This window comes from Mustela erminea, chromosome 5 (assembly GCF_009829155.1).
Source record: "Mustela erminea isolate mMusErm1 chromosome 5, mMusErm1.Pri, whole genome shotgun sequence".
Taxonomy (NCBI): Eukaryota; Metazoa; Chordata; class Mammalia; order Carnivora; family Mustelidae; genus Mustela; species Mustela erminea.
In genome coordinates, this window is record NC_045618.1 from 20,381,068 (window position 1) to 20,401,377 (window position 20,310).

Consider the following 20,310-nt stretch of genomic DNA (forward strand, 5'->3'; position numbering starts at 1 on the left):
TAATAATCAATATGATTATTTATATATTATACTATACATACTAAATAATGAATTATATTAATATATTTATATTATTTTTATTTTTATAATTTATATTTATTTTATTTTTATTTATTATTTTATTTGGGAGGAGAGAGTGAGCATGAGTGGGGTGGGGGAGGGGCAGAGGGAGGAGAGGGAGAAGCAGGCTCCTGGTTGAGCAAGAAGCCTGATGCCGGGCTCGATCCCAGGACCCTGGGATCATGACCTGAGCTAAAGACAGATACTCAACAGACTGAGGTACCCAGGTGCTCTGTCATCAACATTTTTAGAACACTCCACCCAACAATAGGAGAATAAATACTCTTTTCAAGTGCTAACAGAACTTATACCAAAATAGATTAGATCCTGTGTCATAAAACAAACCTCAACAAATTTAATAGAATTGAACTGACATTGAATGGGTTCTCCAGCCATAATGCAATCAAACTAGTAATCCATAACAGAAAGATAACAGAAAAATCTCCAAACACTTAGAAAGAAAACAAAATACTTCTAAATAATCTATTGGTCCAAGAAGGAGTCTCAAGGAAAAAAAAATACACAAAACTTAACAAAACTGAAAAGACAACATATGGGAGACACAGCTAAACTACTGTGAGAGGGAAATTTATAGCACTATTGTTTATGCTAGAAAATAGGAAAAGTCTCAAATCAATAACCTAAGCATCCACTTCAAGATCCTGGAAAAAGAAAAGCTAAGCAATCCCAAAACAAGGGGAAGGAAGGAAATAATATAGATAAGAGCAGAAGACAATGACATTGAAAATGAAAAACACTGGCAAAAATAATGTAAGAAAGAACTGGTTTATGCAAGATCAACAAAACTGATAAACTTCTAGTAAGAATGACAAAGGAAAAAAAGAGAAGACACCAATTACCAATATCAGGAATGAAACAGAGAATATGACCACGGACTCTACAAACATCAGAAGTATATATAAGGTAATATTACAAACAACTCCACACACATGAATTTGACAAGTTAGACAAAATGGACCACTTCCTCAAAAAATACCAACTGCTACAACTCACCCACTATGAAATGGATAATTTGAATAGCCCTACTACTTTTCAAGAAATTGAATTCGTAATTTAAAAAAATTTTCCCCAAAAGATCTCAAGGTCTTTATGATTTCACTGGAGGATTCGACTAAAAGTTTAAAGAATTAACACCAATTCTACCCAATCACTTTCAGAACATAACAAGATGAGGGATTACTTTCCATTTTACTTACTGAAGCTAGTGTTACCCTGATATAAAAAGTAAAAGACAATATAGGAGGGGCACCCCAGGTAACTCAGTCATTAGGCATCTGTCTGTGGCTCAGGTCATGATCCTGGGGTCCTGGGATAGAGCCCCGCATCAGGCTCCCTGTGCAGTGGGAAGCTTGCTTCTCCCTCTCCCCCTGCTTGTGTTCCCTCTCTTGCTGTGTCAATCTCCATCAAATAAATAAATGAAACCTTTAACAATTAAAATAAAATGAAATAAAATAAAATAAAATAAAAGCCAGTATAGGAAAAAAGAAAGAAAGAAAATAACAGACCAAAACCCCTCATGAATATAATATATACACAAAAATCCTCAACAAAATAATGGCAGAGATTTTGATAATATATAAAAAGAAAACACCATCACAGAGTGGGGTTTATTCCACAGATTCTAGGCTGGATCAATATTCAAAAATCAACCAACCTAACCTTCCATATTAACAAGCTAAAGAAGAAAACTTACATAATCATATCACTCACTCAGGAAAAAAGCAGTGACAAAATTCAATATCCATTCGTTTTTTAAAAATCCTCCAAAAACTAGAAATAGAAGGGAACACTGTCAACTTCCTAAAGAGCATCTACAAAACTCTGTAGGTTAATATTATATAATATTATACATAATGGTGGGAGTCTTAATGCTTTCCCTTGAAGATCAGCAACAAGATAAGGATGTCTACTCTTGGCTGTAAGTTCCAGCAGTAAGTCAAGAAAAGATCAAACGCATGTAGATCAGAAAGAAGAAATAAAACTACCCCTATCTGCAGATAACATTATCAAGTATAAATTGCAAGGAATCTCTTATAGAACAAATTAGCAAGTTCAGAAAAATTGCAGGATACAAGATCAACATACAAAAAACAATTACATTTCTATATATTAATAATGAACACATGAACCTCAAACTTCAAAATTCAATGCTCGTTATCCTTGGTTAAAATACAATGAATCTCTTAGGTGTACATCTAAACAAACGTGTATAGGCCTTGTATAGTGAAAGTTACACAATGCTGGTAAAGAAACTAAAGATTTAAATGAATGGAGAGATACAGTGGAGGAGCTAAAAGACTCCACAAAGTAAAGATCTCAATTATCCCAACTGATAGAGAGGTTTAACACAATCTCTACCAAAAGCCCAGCAAGACTTTTCTGTAGTTATTGACAAGATAAAGATAAAACTTGTATGGAGAGGCAAAAGAACTAGATAGGACAGCTAAAATTATTTTGAAAAAAGAAAAACAAAGTGGGAGTAATCAGTTTACCCTGTTTCACAACTAATATATTGCTACAGTAATCAAGACTATGCTACAGCGGCAGAGGGACAGACACACAGATAATAGGATGGACAGAGAACCCAGAAATAAACTCCCACAAATATGCCTGTCTGATTTTTGACAAAAGTGCCAAAGAAACTCAATGGAAGAAAGATGGGCATTTTAACAAATGGTGCTGGAAAAACTGGACATCCATAGGCAAAATAACCTTGACCTAAATCTCACACCTTACACAGAAGCAACCCAAGATCTCACAAGATGGAATTTAAAATACAAAATTTAAACCCATAAAAAAACTTTTAGAAAAAACCCAAAAGATCTTCAGAATTGAAGACAAGGCAAAAGAGTTCTTAGACTGATACCAAAAACCTTGATCCATAAAAGGAAAAATTTATTAAAGGATTTCATCAAAATTAAAACTTCTACTCTGCAAAAGACCCTGTTAAAGACAATGAAGACACAAGCTACAGAATGGAAGAAAATATTCACAAACAACATAATCACCAAAGGACTAGTAGGTAGGATATATTAAAAACCCTCAACACTGAACAGTTAAAAAAATCAAACATTACAATTAGAAAATGAACAAAAGATATGAAGAGACATTTCACTAAAGAGAATATATAGATGGCAAATAAACACAAGAAAAGATTTCCAACATTACTAGCCTTGGGGAAATGCAAATTAATATCACTACATACTCATCAGAATGGCTATAATTAAAAAAGTGATGTTACCAATTACTGGCAAGCATGCAAAGAAAGTGGATCATTCATTTATTGCTGGTGGAAATGTAAAACAGCACAGTTTCTTTTGAAAGCAATCTGCTAGTTTCTTTTTTTTTTTTAAGATTTTATTTATTCATTTGAGAAAGAGAAAGAAAAAGAGCACAGCAGGTAGAAGGGCAGAGGGAGAAAGAGAAGCAGGCGGGGCTTGATCCCAGGACCCTGGGATCATGACCTGAGCAGAAGGCAGATGCTTAACTGCCTGAGTCACCCTGGCATCCCCAATTTGTCAGTTTCTTAAAAAACTAAACATAAAACTATTATAGAACCCAGCAACTGCACTCCAGGATATCTATCCTAAAGAAATGAAGACATACATTCACATAAAACCTATACAAGAATGTTTCTAGGTGCTTTATTTTAATAGCCCAAACCTAGAAATAACCCAGATATCCTTCAGTGGGTGACTGTGGTACATCCATATCACGGAATACTACTTCAATAAAACGAAACCAACTGCCAACATACATAGCAGTCTCGATGAATCTGCAAGGAATCATGCTGAGTGAAAAAAACAGTTGTATATGGTTTCATTTATCTAACATTCTTGAAATGACAGAATTATACAAATGAGAAACAGATCAGTGGTTGGTTGCCAAGGGATTAGGGTAGGATCAGGGTGGGAGTATGTGTCTCTAAGAGGGCAACATGAGGGATTCTTCTGGTGATGAAATTATCCTGTATCTTCACTGTATTAATGTCAGTATCCTGGTTGTACTACTGTACGCACTACTGTTCTGCAAGATGGCATCATTATGGAAAACTGGGTAAAGGATATATTGGATCTTTGAGCATTATTTCTTATACTCCGTGTGAATTTCTTACACTCCAATTATTTCAAATAAAAATGTAACTGAAAACATCAACTAGAAGTCATAGATGAGAAACTATTTTCAGAATTTACACACTGAGTAGATAGGGTATCAGAGAGCTGGAAGACTGAGTTTAAGGGATTCTTCCAATACCCAAGACAGTGGTGACCAAAGAAACTGGTCCACCTTTAAGTTATCAAAGCATATCATAGTTATCGTATCATAGTTATCGAAGCGTAATTTTTTTTAAAGATTTATTTATCTATTTATTTGACAGACAGAGATTACAAGTAGGCAGAGAGGCAGGCAGAGAGAGGAGGAAGCAGGCTCTCTGCTGAGCAGAGAGCCCGATGCGGGGCTTGATTCCAGGACCCTGGAATCATGACCTGAACCGAAGGCAGAGGCTTTAACCCACTGAGCCACCCAGGCGCCCCAAAGCGAAATGTTTAACTGTTAATTATAATATGGAGTCAGGCAAGAAAAAGAAAACAAACTCACAGCAAGAAATGAAGGTTTCTGGAAGATAGAAATGAGTTATTTGAAAAGGAACAAAAATTAATATCGGCATTGGACCCCTCATCAGAGGGACCATGTTTTTAAAATTCTGAGTGAAAATTATTTTGAACCTAAAATCTCAACACAGTCAAATTTGTTGGGAGAAAATAAGGCCCTCAGGAACTAGGAAAAGTTATTGCCTATACATCCATCCACCTGAATAGGAAACTCAAAAATATCTTTTAGAAGAACGAATGATTTAATTAAAAAAAGACAACCTTGTAAATAAAGAATCTAACATAAAGAAAGACATAGAATCAAAGAAACAATGGTGACCAAAGAAAATGGTCCATCTTTTTGGTTCATCCAACATAACTATTATTGCTTAATGTAAAACTGTTCATAACAATATGGAGTGAAGATCCTGGATGGCCCCAATTTGGGGAGGTTATGAAGGAGAAGAGAAGGCGGCAGAGGGACGGGGAACTCTGATAAGGTTCTTTTTTTGCTCAGGAGAAGGGGATAGTTACTGAGTAATAATGCTGAACGGTGTTGGAAAATATAAATTCAGGTATGTGTGCCTCAGGGGATTAGAAAGACAGAATTGGAATGTAAAGATCTCAAGCCCTTAGACTGAAAGAAAACAAAGGAGACAGAAGAAACCACATCTGTCTAGCAAAGGGCAGGGAAGTCAAAGAAACAAAGAAAAAAACAGTAAAAAAAATTCGGGAAACTAAGTCAATTAAGAGAAAGCAAAATAGGGTCACAGAGATTAACCTAAATAAATCTGAAATCAGAACAGGTGTTAACAACTCAAATTCCCTCTCTGAAGCAATTCTTGAACTGTTCAAGAAAAATAAGTAAATAAAGCCAGAGACAGGCTGCTTACAAAATTACGGCTCGAAATACAGGATTGAAAAAATATATGAGGAAAATGATGATAAAAAGAACAACAAAAGGCAAAAAGAGAATGAAAGAGAGGATTTTTGATAAAAGAAAGATTCCTTATACCAACAAGAGATGATAACTTCTGCGCCCCTTGAAACATGGCTTTGAAATTTATACACCAAAGCTTGAGGGAAATCAACAAAGCCATAATCATTATGGAGACCAATATTCCTTCTCAGAAATAGATGAGGCAGAGGGAACCCAAGACTCCCAAACTTTTGAAAGATCTTGGTCAGGCCAACAGGTAAGGCACACGGATGCCTACAGGCACAGGGAAGGCAGGACAAATAGCTGAAGGAGACACGTAGATCAAACCAGGCAGTAGCAGGGACAGATGAAGGGCTCTTTGAAGGCACAGCCACTGTGCAGCCCCAGCTAGCTGTTGCTATGAAGGACTGAGGCCCCAGCATGGCAGGAGCTCCTGATTTTTCAAGAGAAACTTGTATTTTCATAGGAAATCCCTTGATTTATAACTGTTTGCGTAAAAGTTTAAAAAAAAACCATTTGTGTGGGTCACACAAAACCATCTGTAGCAACCTCTGATCTAATTTATAACAATTTTTGTACTCAATAGCATAGAATAAAAATACTCTTCAAAAACCCATTGGGATATTTACAAAAACTGAACATGAATTAGACCACAAAGACATACTCAACAAATCCCAAAAGGCAGAAATTATAAAGAACACAGCCTCTGATCCCAATGCAAGGAAGTTAAAAATTAGCAACAAAACGAGTGCCAAAAAATCTACCCAGTTGGAAAAAAAATTTAACTTCCTTATAAATAACTCTTGAGTTAATGAGAGAAATCAAAGCTCAAATAAAAACTATTCAGAAATGAGTAACAATAAGAACACTATAGAATTAAGCCAGAGATAGGTAACAGGAGGAAAGCATATAGAACATTTATTTACTTATTAGAGCCCATCAAAGCCTGAATATAAAGAACTAAGCCTTCCTTTCAGGGAGCTAGGAAAAAACAACAATAATAAAAATTAAAATGCCAAAAGAATTAATAAAGGAAAGTAGAATTCATGAATTAGAAAACAACAGAATTCAAATAATAATAATAATAAAGGATCAAAATCTTGTTCTCAGAAAAAAAAACCTATTTCATAAAATAGCAAATTTTTCATTGATCTAATCAAGAAAAAAAGGAGACATGCTACAAATAAATATTAGGAATAATTATAAGTATAAATGTGAAGGATATATCTTTTTAATTATAAGAATACAAAACTAAATTAATAGGCTATATATTTGAAAATCTGGAGAAATGAATATTTTGTAGGAAAATTTAACTACCAAAATTTCCTCAAGGAGAAATAGAAAACCTGAATAGACTTAGCCCATTAAAGAGTCATCCTGTCTGGTCAAATTGATTTATCAGCCCTACCCACATTAAGAAAGCAGGCAATGTCCACAGTATATGAACCATTTCAGAGCCTGGTAAAAGATGGAAAACTTTATAATTCATTCTACAAAACCAGCATAATTCTGATACCCAAACTGGAGATGGACATCACAAAATGCAACAACTGTAGTTCAAACTATCTGACAAAGATTCAAAAACCATACATAACATATTAACAATTGGACACAGCAAGCAGTTTTAAAAGAACAATACTCATAATCAAATAGAATTTATTCTAAGGATGGAAGAATGAAATTTCCACTGTTAGGAAATCTATGACTATAATTTACTACATTAAACAGATTAAATAGTAAACTTGAAAAACAATATAATTGTCTCAATAGATGCTTTTTAAAAAGCCTTTAATAAAATACAATAGGTCCATTCATCCCCCATCAAACCTCTTAGAAATCTAGGAATATAAAAATTTCCTTAATTTAGTAAAAAGTAATTACAGAAAACCTACGGAAGACATCTACAAATGGTAGGTTTGTGACATCTACAAATACTAGGAACATACAGCAGGAACTAAAACAACAAAACCTATAAATCACCACTATTTAATACTCATCAGGAGTCCCTATACATTGAAATAAGACAGAAAAAAGAAATGAGAATTATCAGTGAGATAAAAACCACCATTACATTTACAGAGAGCTTTTATATGCATCAGTCCAGAAAATTAAGGTGGACAGATACAAAAACCCAACACACAAAAATCGATAGTTTCCCTATATATCCATTTCAATAATAACCAATCGGAAATACAATTTTAAAAACTGACCTAGATATAAACCTAACAAGAAATGCATAAGATTGATATGAAGACAGTGAGAGCTCTTTCAAATGGTGTCAAAGAAGACCTGAATAAAGAGAAACATACCATGTTCCTGCGTGGGAAGACTCAATATTGTAAAGATGTCAATTCTCCCCCAATTAATCTATAATTTCCATGCAATCCCCATCAAAATCCCAACAGGATTTTTTATGGAACTTGACAAGCAGATTCTCAAGTTCATCTGAAAGAGAAAATGTGCAAGAATAGCCAAGAAATTTTTGAAAAAGAACCATTTTAGAGGAAATTTGTCCTTTATGTTATAAAAAAAATCCTCTTAAACTATAATAACTAATAGTGAAGTCTTGTTTAGGGATTGAAAACAAATAAGCTAATGAAACTAATGAAACAATGGAGGATAAAGGTGGCGTGTGCAGATCAGTAAACATTACCTGCAGGGAAAAATAAAGCTAAATGTCTCCTTCACACCATACACAGAAATAAATTCCATATAGATTAAAAAGCTAAATGCAAACGATAAAACCATGAAAGCTTTAAGACGAACTAGTGTTCTAAAGCTATGTTTTTAGAAGAAATACAGGACAATCGATTTATTATCTTGGATAATAAAGTAAGATCCCAAATCCAAGAGTCACAGAAATGATTGACTAATCTAACAACATAAAAAAAATTTAAACATGGAGCACTGGGTGTCGTGCATAAACAATGAATCTTGGAACACTGAAAAAATAAACTTAAATTAAAAAAATTTAAACAGCTTTTTACTGAAATATTATACATAGAGAAAAGGCACAAATCATCCATGTATAGCTCTATAAACTTAATAAAAAATTTAAAATTTCTCTGAAATTAAAGAGACTTCCAGTTAACATCAAGCACCCACTCTCCTCTCTGGAAACAATAAAGGTGACACATGGCTCTGTGATTCCCTAGGGTGTGTAATTTCTCCATAAATTAGGCAGTGCACCTGAGGACCTTATGACCAGGGGACGGGGTGGGGGGGGCAAGGGGTTGTGGGGAGGGTTTGTTTCTTTGCCACACTGCATTGTTCTCACAGCAAAAGTGAAAAGTCTATTATTTTAGAGACAGTGAGGTCTGACCAAGAACTATACTGTTCTTTCTAAGAACAGGCATTTTGGGACACCTAGGTGGCTCAGTCGGTGTCTGACTTTGGCTTAGGTCATGATCTCAAGGGTCCCAGGAGCCAGCCCTGCAGCAGGTTTCCCACTCAGTGGGGAGTCTGCTTCTCCCTCTCCCTCTGCAACAACCCTCCCTCCCACCGCGTTTGTGCTCTCTTTCTCTCTCTCTCAAATAAATAAACTTTTTTTTTCTTTTGTTAAGAAGAGGCATGTTTTGTGACATGGTTTGTTGGAGGAGAAAAAGTAAGTGACAGTCAGCTCTGCCCCATCCCCACTGTTGGGAGCATAACATGAACTCATGCTAATTCACTGGTGAGGGGAGAGGAGCTCTTAAAGCTACTAGACTGGTGGAAGAGAAAGATCTGGGTCCACCCAAGTCCTCCGTGCCTGTAGCCTTGTTCCCTCTCCTCTCCTCCCCACCCCTCACCCCCCATCTTTTAGCACCTTACTGGTCTAGAGAGAAAGTCTTCATCTCCTCTCCAGTCAATCATTAATAATAACCAGAAAGTGATTAGCATGACATCTATGCAACAATGCTACAAGAAACAAGGAAAGCTGGGGCATAATGAGTACAAGAGAACGATGAAAACATAAACATTTCTGCATAATTGAATGAAAATATAATTTCTCTCCGAAGCAAGAGATCAAAGATACACAAATATTCAATGAAGAGATGACGAGGCAACAGGAAGAGGCCCCAAGTGTGTTCATCCTCAGTACAGAAATAGAAGGAAAACATTAAACAATTTTAGAAATGAAAGCCTTACTAGGGTTTTCTCTAGGAAAAAGAGACATGGGTGAAACTGCCAAAGACATGGAGGACACGCTTGAGAAAAACTGAAAATAAATAAATAAATAAATAAATAAATAAATAAATAAAATGGGAAAGAAATGAAAAGCTAAATATGATTAGAAAGTAATACAGAAGTCAGGAATTAGACATCCAATATATGTGTGAGTGGTACACATGACGACTTGAACCCAAAATGTTCAAAACAGTAACAGAAGAAAATCTGCCTGAAATTACAAAAAATAATAATAACCAGATCTTTTCAAGTGTATTGAATCCCAAGAAGAGCTGCAATTGAATAATCCTCATGCACAGTTGGCCCAGCAAAGCTACTGGACCTCATGTTTAAAGGAAGAATTCTATACAAGCCAAGAAGTTAAGTTACCCACAAAGGGGGGAAAAAAAATCAGTTGACCTCAAGCTAAGTCCAAGCAACAGTGAATCCAGGGGACAAACAAGGTGATGTTTGCTAAGTTTTGTAAGGATGTAACAGATAACACAGATCTAATTCAAGTCTAAAGGTAACCTTTGAACATTCTCAAAGATGAAAGAACTAGGAAAATACAGCACCTGCTAGCCTTTCCTGAAGAAAATTCCTCAGTGATGAAATCCAGGGAACTAAGAGATAAACCAAAGTAAATAACTCAGGAATAGAAAAGCTGTACTGCAGACGATGGTGGTGAACCAAGACCAAGTTAAGTGTGAGATTATCATGATAGATGATTACCATTGAACCCTGACAATGTAATGGCAATGACAAAAGTCTGAAGTCAAGGTGTGAGGGTGAAAAGGTACTAATTATCTAATGATCCACTATGGGAAACATGTAATTAAAAAAAAAAGTAACCCTAGACTCTAAAAGATTTTCATAATCTTGGGTTTGTCTTTTTTTTTTTTAATAATCTTAGAGGAGTATTTGAGAAAATATTTCACCATAGTGAAATATTTATGTGACGCCCAGCAATTCCCTCATTTCAAGTTGTTTGTTTTTCTTCTGTTGAATTCACATAAGTCAAATTAAACATTAAAAAAGTAACATTGGCCTCTGAATGATTTTCACAATCTTGGGATTTGTTTTGTTTTTAATAACCTTGAAGGGCTATTTGAGAAAATATTTCATTACAATGAACTATTTATGTTAAGTTCAGCAATGTCTTCATTTCAAGTTTCCTTTTCTTCTGTTACATTCACATAAATCAAATATGAAGTTTAAACATAAAATTAAATCTGGAGTTCAGCAGTTATTCAGTTTGATTTAATTTCTCATGTTAAGTTGCATACAATTAATCTTAATATATTTTACTAAAAACAAGTACAGTATGATCAAATGTCAATGAAATAATAGCCACCCACCCTCCCACCCTCCCATCCATCCGTCTGTATTTATGGTTTAAAGATTCCTGTTAAAGAGTAGACGTAAAGAGCTGGGGCCAGAGCCAGGTTGGTTTGACCTTGGGGCAAATTACTTAACCTCTCTGGCTCTCGTCACTAAAAGGGGGTAAGAACAGCATCTATAACAAGTGTTTTATGGAGCTTATAAAAGAATACATATACAGACCTTAGATCAGTGCCTATTATCTGGCAAACATTCAGTAAATACTGAAAATAAGAATTCATTTTCACCAGGATCTAGATATTTTAACCTTCTTCTCCATATTGCTCCATCCTTTGATAAATCATTACATGTATTTCGGAGCTATCTGACTTACTAGTAATGTTCCAGCAAGAATATTACTTTAAAGATATTATTAGGGTGCGCCTGGGTGGCTCAGTGGGTTAAAGCCTCTGCCTTCAGCTCAGGTCATGATCCCAGGATACTGGGATCGAACCCCACATCGGGCTCTCTGCTCAACAGGGAGCCTGCTTCCTCCTCTCTCTCTGCCTGCCTCTCTGCCTACTTGTAATCTCCGTCTGTCAAATAAATAAATAAAATATTTTTTTAAAAAAAGGTATTATTAGGACAGTTCTACTAATTCTTTCATTTGATTTAATTATTTTAATGTGTTAGAACATATAAGAAATGGACAATTTTACAAAGCAAGTGGGTAGAAAAAAATTACTCCATTTATATAAATATGTAATCAAATTTTTAGGAGCCCTATCTGTGGTGACTTTAAACCATATCCACAAATTCTTTGACACTCTTCCATTCAAAAGGTGCAGCCTAATTTCTCTCCCCTTGAGTGTTTGTTAGACTTAATGATCCATTTGCCTGAAGTAATGGTACATGACTTCTAAGACTAGGTCATACACACGGCTGTTTCTTCCTTCTCTCTCTTGAATCACCTTAAATGAAAGAAGTGAGCTACCAATAAGGGCACCTGGGTGGCTCAGCTGGTTAAGTGGCTGCCTTTGCCTAAGGTCATGATCCTAGGGTCATGGGACTGAGCCCCACATTGGGCTCCCTGCTGGATGGGCAGCCTGCTTCTCCCTCCCCACTGCTTGTCCTCTCTCTCTCTTTCTCAAATAAATAAATAAAATCTTAAAAAAAAAAAAAAAGGAAGCTGGCTATCATGTTATGGTGATGCTCTAAGAACTCTACAGGGGGTTACACATGGTGAGGAATCAAGGAAGAAGGACTCCTGCCACCAGCCAGCAAGGAATGGAGGCCTCCAGCCAATAACCAAATAAGTGACCCATCTTGGAAGTAGATCCTCCAGCCCCAGTCATGCGTTCACACTATAGTCACAGCCAATAGCTTAACTGCAAACTTATGAGTGACCTTGAGCCATGATTCCTGCTAGGTAGCACATTTGTTGGTTAAGCAGCTACATTTTGCAGTAACTGTCATGCAGCAGTAGTACCAAAAACATCATCTATTTGGTAAAGAAACATAAACCACAAGTTATAGTTCTAATAACAGCAGAGTAGATTCCATCACGCTGACTCTAAAAAATAATAATGATAAATTCTCAACAAAAGATGTATTAAATAGAAACATGACTTTATAAGGGCATTCGAAAGCCCACAGAAGAAGGCAGAGGCAGGCAGTGGAGTCAGGTCTTGAAAGAAGGGAGCCATATTTAGTATGACGCAAGTCTAAATCACTTTTCTTCTATGGGAACTACCCAGTTCTCTTGGTATATAGAGAGGCTAGAACTTAAGGAGGAAAAATGCAATCTAATTCTCGTGGGATGTCATAGGATGGAGTTTAGGACAGCTAGAGCAGCTGGAAATTGAGATAAATCTCAGAAAGGAGAGAGCGACAGAACAGGACATATAAAGTCCCCTCAAATGGTTGGTTGATCCCTGAACGAAACACTTTTGGGCAAGACTCTCAGAAGTTCGGGCGCCTGGGTGGCTCAGTGGGTTAAGCCGCTGCCTTCGGCTCAGGTCACGATCTCAGGGTCCTGGGATCGAGTCCCGCATCGGGCTCTCTGCTCAGCAGGGAGCCTGCTTCCTCCTCTCTCTCTCTCTGCCTACTTGTAATCTCTCTCTGTCAAATAAATAAATAAAATCTTTAAAAAAAAGACTCTCAGAAGTTCAAGAGGAAAAGACCAGCTGGAGGCTGAATGAGCTGAGTGGATATTTCAGACGCTGCCCACTGCAGGAGAGTCAATTTGGACTTTGATTCTTGTCAAGTTAGAGGTCTTGGTAAACATTTCAATCTTTCCTCTGAGATGCCAAAAGATGTCTAAAAGGAAAGACCATGTGGTTAGGATAAAGAATCTTCCCTAAGGCTAAGGGCAAATCAGAAAGAGATCAATCATAAAAAATGAAGAGTCAAACCTCCACATGTTCAAAATGAACTGACTGCTGGAATGAAACTCAACAGCATTCAAAGATCACAGAATCCACAGTCTCTACAATGTAGTACAACAACGTTTAGGGTAAAGCAAAAATTTGCTAGCCATGTGCAAAGAAACAAGAGTATATGACCCATTGTAAAAAGAAGAAGCAAGCATTACAAGCACTCAGAAATAACCGAGATACTGGAATTAGTACAAGTCTTTAAAGTAACTCTTACAGGGGCGCCTGGGTGGCTCAGTGGATTGAGCCGCTGCCTTCGGCTCAGGTCATGATCTCAGTGCCATGGGATCGAGCCCCGCATCGGGCTCTTTGCTCAGCGGGAGCCTGCTTCTCTCTCTCTCTCTCTGCCTGACTCTCCGCCTACTTGTGATCTCTCTCTGCCAAATAAATAAATAAAATCTTTAAAAAAAAATAAATAAAGTAACTCTTACAAATATGTTACAGAATCGATAACAAAAGATAGAAATAATGGGTGAAGAGAAGAACCTCAGGAAAGATGTGGGAACAATAAAAAAAAAATGTGGAAATCACAGGACAGAAAGGCATGAGATCTGAAAGCAAAAAAAAAAAAAAAAAAAAAAAAAGGGAATTCATTGGATGGAATTAACAACAGGTTGGACACCACAAAAGAAAGTATTAATGGGCCTGAAGACAGTGCAGTAGAAATCATATAATTTGAAACACAGAGAGGGGAAAAAGGACTTAAAAAGATGAACACAGCCTCAATAACCTGTAAGGTATATCAAGGAATCTAACAACTATAACTGGTACCCAAAGAGAGGAGAGGGAAAATAGGGTTGAAAAAAAATGAGATAATGACAGAAATTTTTCCACATTTGACTTAGACCAAAAAATAAGAATAAGCCCCTAGGAAAACAAGCAAACCTCAAGCCAGATAAGCATGAAGAAAATTACACCCAAGTATATCATACTCACCGGCAAAGCACAGATGGAAAAAAGAAATCACACTATGTAAACGGGGAACAACAATGCAGATTAAAAATGACTCACCATCAGAAACAATGGACACCAAAGGACAATGGAAGAACATTTTTAAAGTGTTGAAAGAAAAACATGTCCCATTAGAATTCTGTGTTCAGCAAAATTTCTTTCAAAAATGAGGTTGAAATAAAGACACTTTCAGATAAATGCTTAGATAAATTGTCATCAGTACACCTGCACTTCAAAAAACATGAAAAGAAATTCTCAGGCTAAAGAAACATGGAAACCACATAGAAATCCAAAGCTAGAAAGTGAGGATGGGCTCCGGGAATGGTAAATATGTAGGTAAATATATCCTTTTCCATTAGGATTTTAAAGTCAACTGTTTAATGAAGAAGAACAATGCCTATGGGTTTATAACATATGTAGTAAAATTAAAAAAACAACAGCACAAAGCATAGGAATGAGTGTCCATTAGAATGATCTGGTTCAGGTTCATGTCTAATACGTGAAATAGTCTGAGTGCTTCCAGATAGATTGGAGTAAGTTAGGAGATACACTTTAATCTCTTGAGCAAAAGCTAAAAGAAATAAATAAAAATAAATAAAAGGGTACGCTCACGGTCAGTTCCATGGGCATCTCCTGTGTGTTAGCTCACTCAGAGAGGGAGGCTATGTTAGGGGTGCCTGAGGGTTGCCCTGTCCAGGGCTGGGCTTGGAAGAAGGGGTGTCTGCCTGTGTGGCAGGGCTGGAGCAGTATACAAGCAATTTTGGAGACCCAGCTATCACAGGTCCCCTGGGTCAATGCCAGCCTCCAACCCCACACTTGGCATCTCCATGGCCAGCCCCACCCTATCCGTAACCGTACGTGGCATGCTTCCATGCTAACCGTCCTATTTTCCCCTAAGCACCTTTCCTGTTCCCAGTCAAATTCTCTTGTACTGAGCTTGTGCCTCAGCCTCACGCTTCTGCCCCCACTGAGTGCTTGCCGTGCCTTGACCCCCCATCTGCCTGTCATTTCAGTACTTGGTCTTATACTATCTTTCATGTTTGCATGGTTCATCCCAAAGACATGTGAAGCTTCTAGAAGGTCGCAGATTGTATCTGTCTTATCCTTATTCTTCTTCCCCTCATTGGCTAGCACAGTATTATACGTAAAGATATGAGATACATTAATTAAAAAATATTCCTCTTCCCAAGCCCTGTGGTCAAAGAAGTGATCTCTTCCGAATTCGGGAAACTGGGGTAACATTTCCACATGGAGTACAGAGTGAGAACCAACCACACTCATGGGCACTTTCTCTGGAGGTTCCCTACCTCCTTAACTGCTCTGGTTGCTCATCGCAGCCCACAGAGTGGGTGTCACCTACCTGCCTGACTCCAGAAAACCCTCTCAACCAGGACTTCTCAGACTGACACTGGCTGTCACACCCTCTCGGGATTTTGATATAATGCAGATCCTGACTCAGTAGGTCTGGGACTCTACGATCTTCTGTACTTCTAACGGCTCCCTGAAAATGTCAGTGCTCCCAGTCCAGGGTCTTTGGGGTGCAGGGCTCAGATAATCCCAAAGGTGGGTTGCCTTGAGCCCTAACTCAAGGCAACACAAATCACTTTTATTCTGTCTCTGAATTTCGGCAGGAGGGATGGAGTTGCTCAGAGTCCCTTGCACTTATCCCTCAGCCAATGGTTTCCACACACAACGCATCTCACTTCATGGTCACAACAGACCTGGGGAGTCAGTTGAGTTATTGCTATTCTGAACCGAGGCTCAGAGAGGTTACATGGATTGTCCAAGAACACACAGCTAGCGGGTGGTGGAACTGGGATTGGTACCCACGTCAGGCTGGTCCTACAGTTTATGGCGAGACTTCTTAGGGGCATGTATCCATCGGAACCTCCAGCATGATCCAGGGAACCCATGGCCCAACCTCTCCATAGTAGACCAGAGAGGCTACAACCTCTCCATAGTAGACCAGCAAAGGTAAAGCAGCAGGGAAGGCGGTGTCTTGGGAAGGCCCATTGAGCATGAGCATCTCCAAACTGAGAGAGTCCCCAGCTAGAACAGGGGCATCCCAAAGCCAGCTGGATGCTCAAGGACCATTCATGCCCAAGGCACACACCTGCTCAGCTCCCAGTTCAGTGAAATGCCCCTAACTGCTACTTCGGAGTACCTGCAGATTGCCAGTTGGGGCTGTCAAACTGCCAGGCTCAGGCGGGGAAGACGATATGGGACTCTGCCCTAAATCCCCCTCCCAGCAAGGGAAGACTGACTCCTAGACAGAGAAGATAACCAGGAGAGGCAGAAACACCTGGGGTCAGGCATTGTTCCTTACAGGGACTCGGAAGACCTGGTCCCCCACCGGCCATGGCGAACAAGCTGAGGGGAGCAGAGTGGGCACGGAGCCAAAGGGAGAGGCAGGAAGAGGCTCTGGGGTGATGGGAAGGAAGGCTGCAAGCCAAGGCCTAAATTGGGAGGAAAACCTGTGACCAGGGGACACTATGACAAAGGTCCCCTGGCTAAAGCTGAGGGGCAGGGGCAGGAGAAGTGGGCCAGCATACTGGAGCAAGGACTTTCATTGTGGGAGTGACAGGGAGCCCCCTCAGGGCTGTGAGCAGGAGGGAACCAGCATGGCCTTTTCTGAGGGGTGGTCTGGTTGACAGTGGTGAGTCAGACTAGCAGGGCCGAGAAAGAAAGGGGGTGCCTTCCCGATGGCTTTTCGGGCAACACAGTGAGCAGTTCCTCAGCGGTGAGGCCCCAGTCATGGGGTGCTGGCCGCCTGCCACCAGGCTGCAGACTGGGGGGAAGGGGGGGGCATAGGTCTGACACAGCTGGTTGAGGCCAGCAGAGGTGAAGCTGTTGCCCCTGGTGGGACACCCCTGCTGCGGGCCCCGTAGCTCCCCAGCTGCGTGCCCCTGGACCTTACCTCCAATTTTGGCATTGTACGCTATGCCCACGATGCAGTAAGAGTTGTTGGCTGAAGCAGCGACCTCCCCCGCACAGCGAGTACCATGTCTGAAGCAAAGCAGAAAACGAAGTTAGGGCTCCGCCCGGCAATCGGGAGCACGTCCCGGGCATTGCTCAGGTCTCCTGCAAGGAGGAGTGTCACTTAGCCTCTGTCCTGCCCCCCCCCCACCCCTCCCTTGCCAGCTGCTCCCCCAGGAGGGAGCCTCAAGCCCAGCTTTGCCCAACCCCCCAGGGCAGTCTTGCCCCTGCACTCGGCAAGCACTTCCCCTAATCCCAGGACGAAGTGAGGGGCTTCTGCTCCCCGCACCCAGGGTCCGGGGCTTTCCTCCTCCAGAACTATGCCTTCAGGTCACCCACAGTACATTGTCTAGCACACTGCAGGTGCAGCGTAGACATACATGGGGCTGACAGGATGGAAGGGAGAACGAATGGGTGTCCTGTGCCCCTGCCACCCCCATGCTCACCTTGGGACAGCCCTCCCTTCCCCTCCCCTCCACGGCCACTTAAGCAGGAGCCGAGGAAGAACGCTTGAAATTGGAACACTCAACAGCGGCGGAGGGACTGCGAAGAAATTACCAGAAAAACAAATTGCTTTCCTCAGTAATGACCCCATTTTCCAACGTGCTTCATGGAGGCAATTCCTCTGCAGAGAGGCCAAAATATGGGCAAGTTTCAACAGCCCATCTCTGTGAGAGTCCATGGGGATTAGAATCATTGATTTAAATTTAAAACCACCTTTAAAAATAGTCCCGGGTCTGCGTGCTAGCCTTCTGGAAGGGAGTCATCCATCCTTCTGCGGATCTCATGCCACCCCCCGGGGCCAGGGCTGTCCCCAGTGTCACGGAGCTCCATGTCTCACCCAGATTCAGGCCTGCCCTTCACGGGTCACTGTGTCCTGTCTGGATCATTCCTCCCAGCCCCCTGGATGTGTGGCTGGGAAATGAGGCACCCTGCACCCAAGGCGTGCTCGTGGCTGAGCAGGAAGGGCACCTCCGGACATGACCTTGGGACACATGACGTTGGGACACGAGGCAGGAAAGCAGCCCTCAGGGCTGGGGCCTCTGCTAGCTCCAGGGACTCTGAGCTCTGTGGTGTTGAACACATCAGCCTAGCTGAGCCTCCCTGCACAGCACGGCATGGGTACCCGTGTTTGAACCTCACCATGGACTCTACAGAAAAGCAAAATACTATATGGGAGGGAGAAGGCACCTTGGCAAGCGTTGTGTCAGCTGGGAGACCAAAGAAAGGTCTTTTGTTCTTTTCCATGAAATATTTCTGGAGGAATGGTACAAGCTCAGGGCATGGGGCAAGCTCAGGGCATGGGGCAAGCCAGCAGAGAAAAGACAGGCAGGACACAGTGAATGAAGTCCCAGGGCCAGGTCTGTGAAGCTGGACTTGACTCCCCCCACAACAGGCTGTCACTTCACAGCACACAAGTCATCTAATCTCTCTAGACCAGCTGTCTTCGTTTGCAAAATGATGAAAACAGCTACCTAGACGGCACCCCTCACGGTTTCTTCCCCTGTCTGTTCAGCCCGCCCACAACCCTGGGAGATAAGGAGCATCGTCTCCACGGGAAAGTCTCTTAAGACTGAGATGAAGCCTCACCGCCAGGGATGGTAAAGCTTGGACTTGAACCCAGATCTATCCAACATCACTCAGGGCCCTTCCACCTCTCCCATAAGGTCATGGACGAAGACAAAAAAGCTCAGGCATATGACTTCTCTGCTCCACTAGGCCAAACCGCTGTCTTTTTTTTTTTTTTTTGTATTAAAAGAGTTTATTCATTTGAGAGAGAGAAAGAGAGCCTGCACATGAGTGAGGGGAGAGGCAGACTCCCCACTGAGCAGGGAGCCCGATGCGGGGCTTGATCCCAGGACCCTGAAATCATGACCTGAGCTGAAGGCAGAGGCTTAACTGTCTGAGCCACCCAGGTGCCCCCAAACTGCTGTCATAACACAACTGGTCATGGAGACAAGGTTGGAAACAGAAACAATGTTGGTCAAACATCTGTTTCTAGCTGACCAGCAGAGCTGACACCCCAAGAAGAGGCGAACTCCACATAGGCTGTCTTGTGCCTCAAACATCTGTTTCTAGCTGACCAGCAGAGCTGACACCCCAAGAAGAGGCGAACTCCACATAGGCTGTCTTGTGCCTGAAGGGCTGTTCTGGGACTGGCTTCTGGCTCCTGGCTAAGCCCCAGACACCGGCCAGGCGGCCCCATCACCCTTCCAGAATCCCTACGGGGGGCCAGTTCAATAGTGATTCTGCAGGGAGAGGGACAGGGAAGCAAGGAAGGAGGAGACAGAGTGACATACTTATTTTCATTGCTGGCATCATAGCGCGGAGACGGGTCATAATCATTTCCGTTGACATCATAGCTGGCGTAGGAATCCTAAGAAAGGAAATCTCAGTGACCGAAGAGAAATGGCACAGCGTGCTTGAAATAATTTTTATGCTTCTCTTAGAAAGTAGAGAAAAACATACACTTGGTACTCTTGTCCTAGAACTATCATCTTGCATACGTTTTTATTGCGGTAAAATACACCCCCCGAAAATGTGCCCTCCTAACCATTTGAAAGTATCAAGTTCAATGGCATTAAGTACATTCAGATGGTCGCTCACCCGTCACTCCCCTGCACCCCCAGACTTCTTCACCTTGCAAAACTGACACTCTGAACCCATTTTCCTCTCTCCACTCTTCCGGCTCCTGGCAATCCCCATTCTGCTTTCTGTCCCCAAGAATTGGACTGCTCTAGGTGCCTCTTCTAAGTCCAATCATACAGAATTTGTTTTTTGTTTTTTTTTCCCGTGATTGGCATCTTCCATTTAATGTCCTCAAGGCGCACCCATGTTGCAGTATGTGTCAGACTGTCCGTCACCTTAT

General features: G+C 40.6%; 1 protein-coding gene across 2 annotated transcripts in view; it reads right to left on the reverse strand.

The window, feature by feature from the left end:
- The window catches only part of PCSK6 (proprotein convertase subtilisin/kexin type 6), a 183,562-nt gene that overhangs the window by 99,925 nt on the left and 63,327 nt on the right, over nt 1–20,310 (reverse strand). For both annotated transcript variants that reach the window (XM_032342223.1, XM_032342224.1), the window contains exons 5-6: nt 19,742–19,818; nt 17,383–17,471 (exon numbers count right to left, since the gene is read on the reverse strand). In XM_032342223.1, the coding sequence (XP_032198114.1) occupies nt 17,383–17,471; nt 19,742–19,818 (166 nt within the window). The remainder of the gene's footprint in view (nt 1–17,382; nt 17,472–19,741; nt 19,819–20,310) is intronic.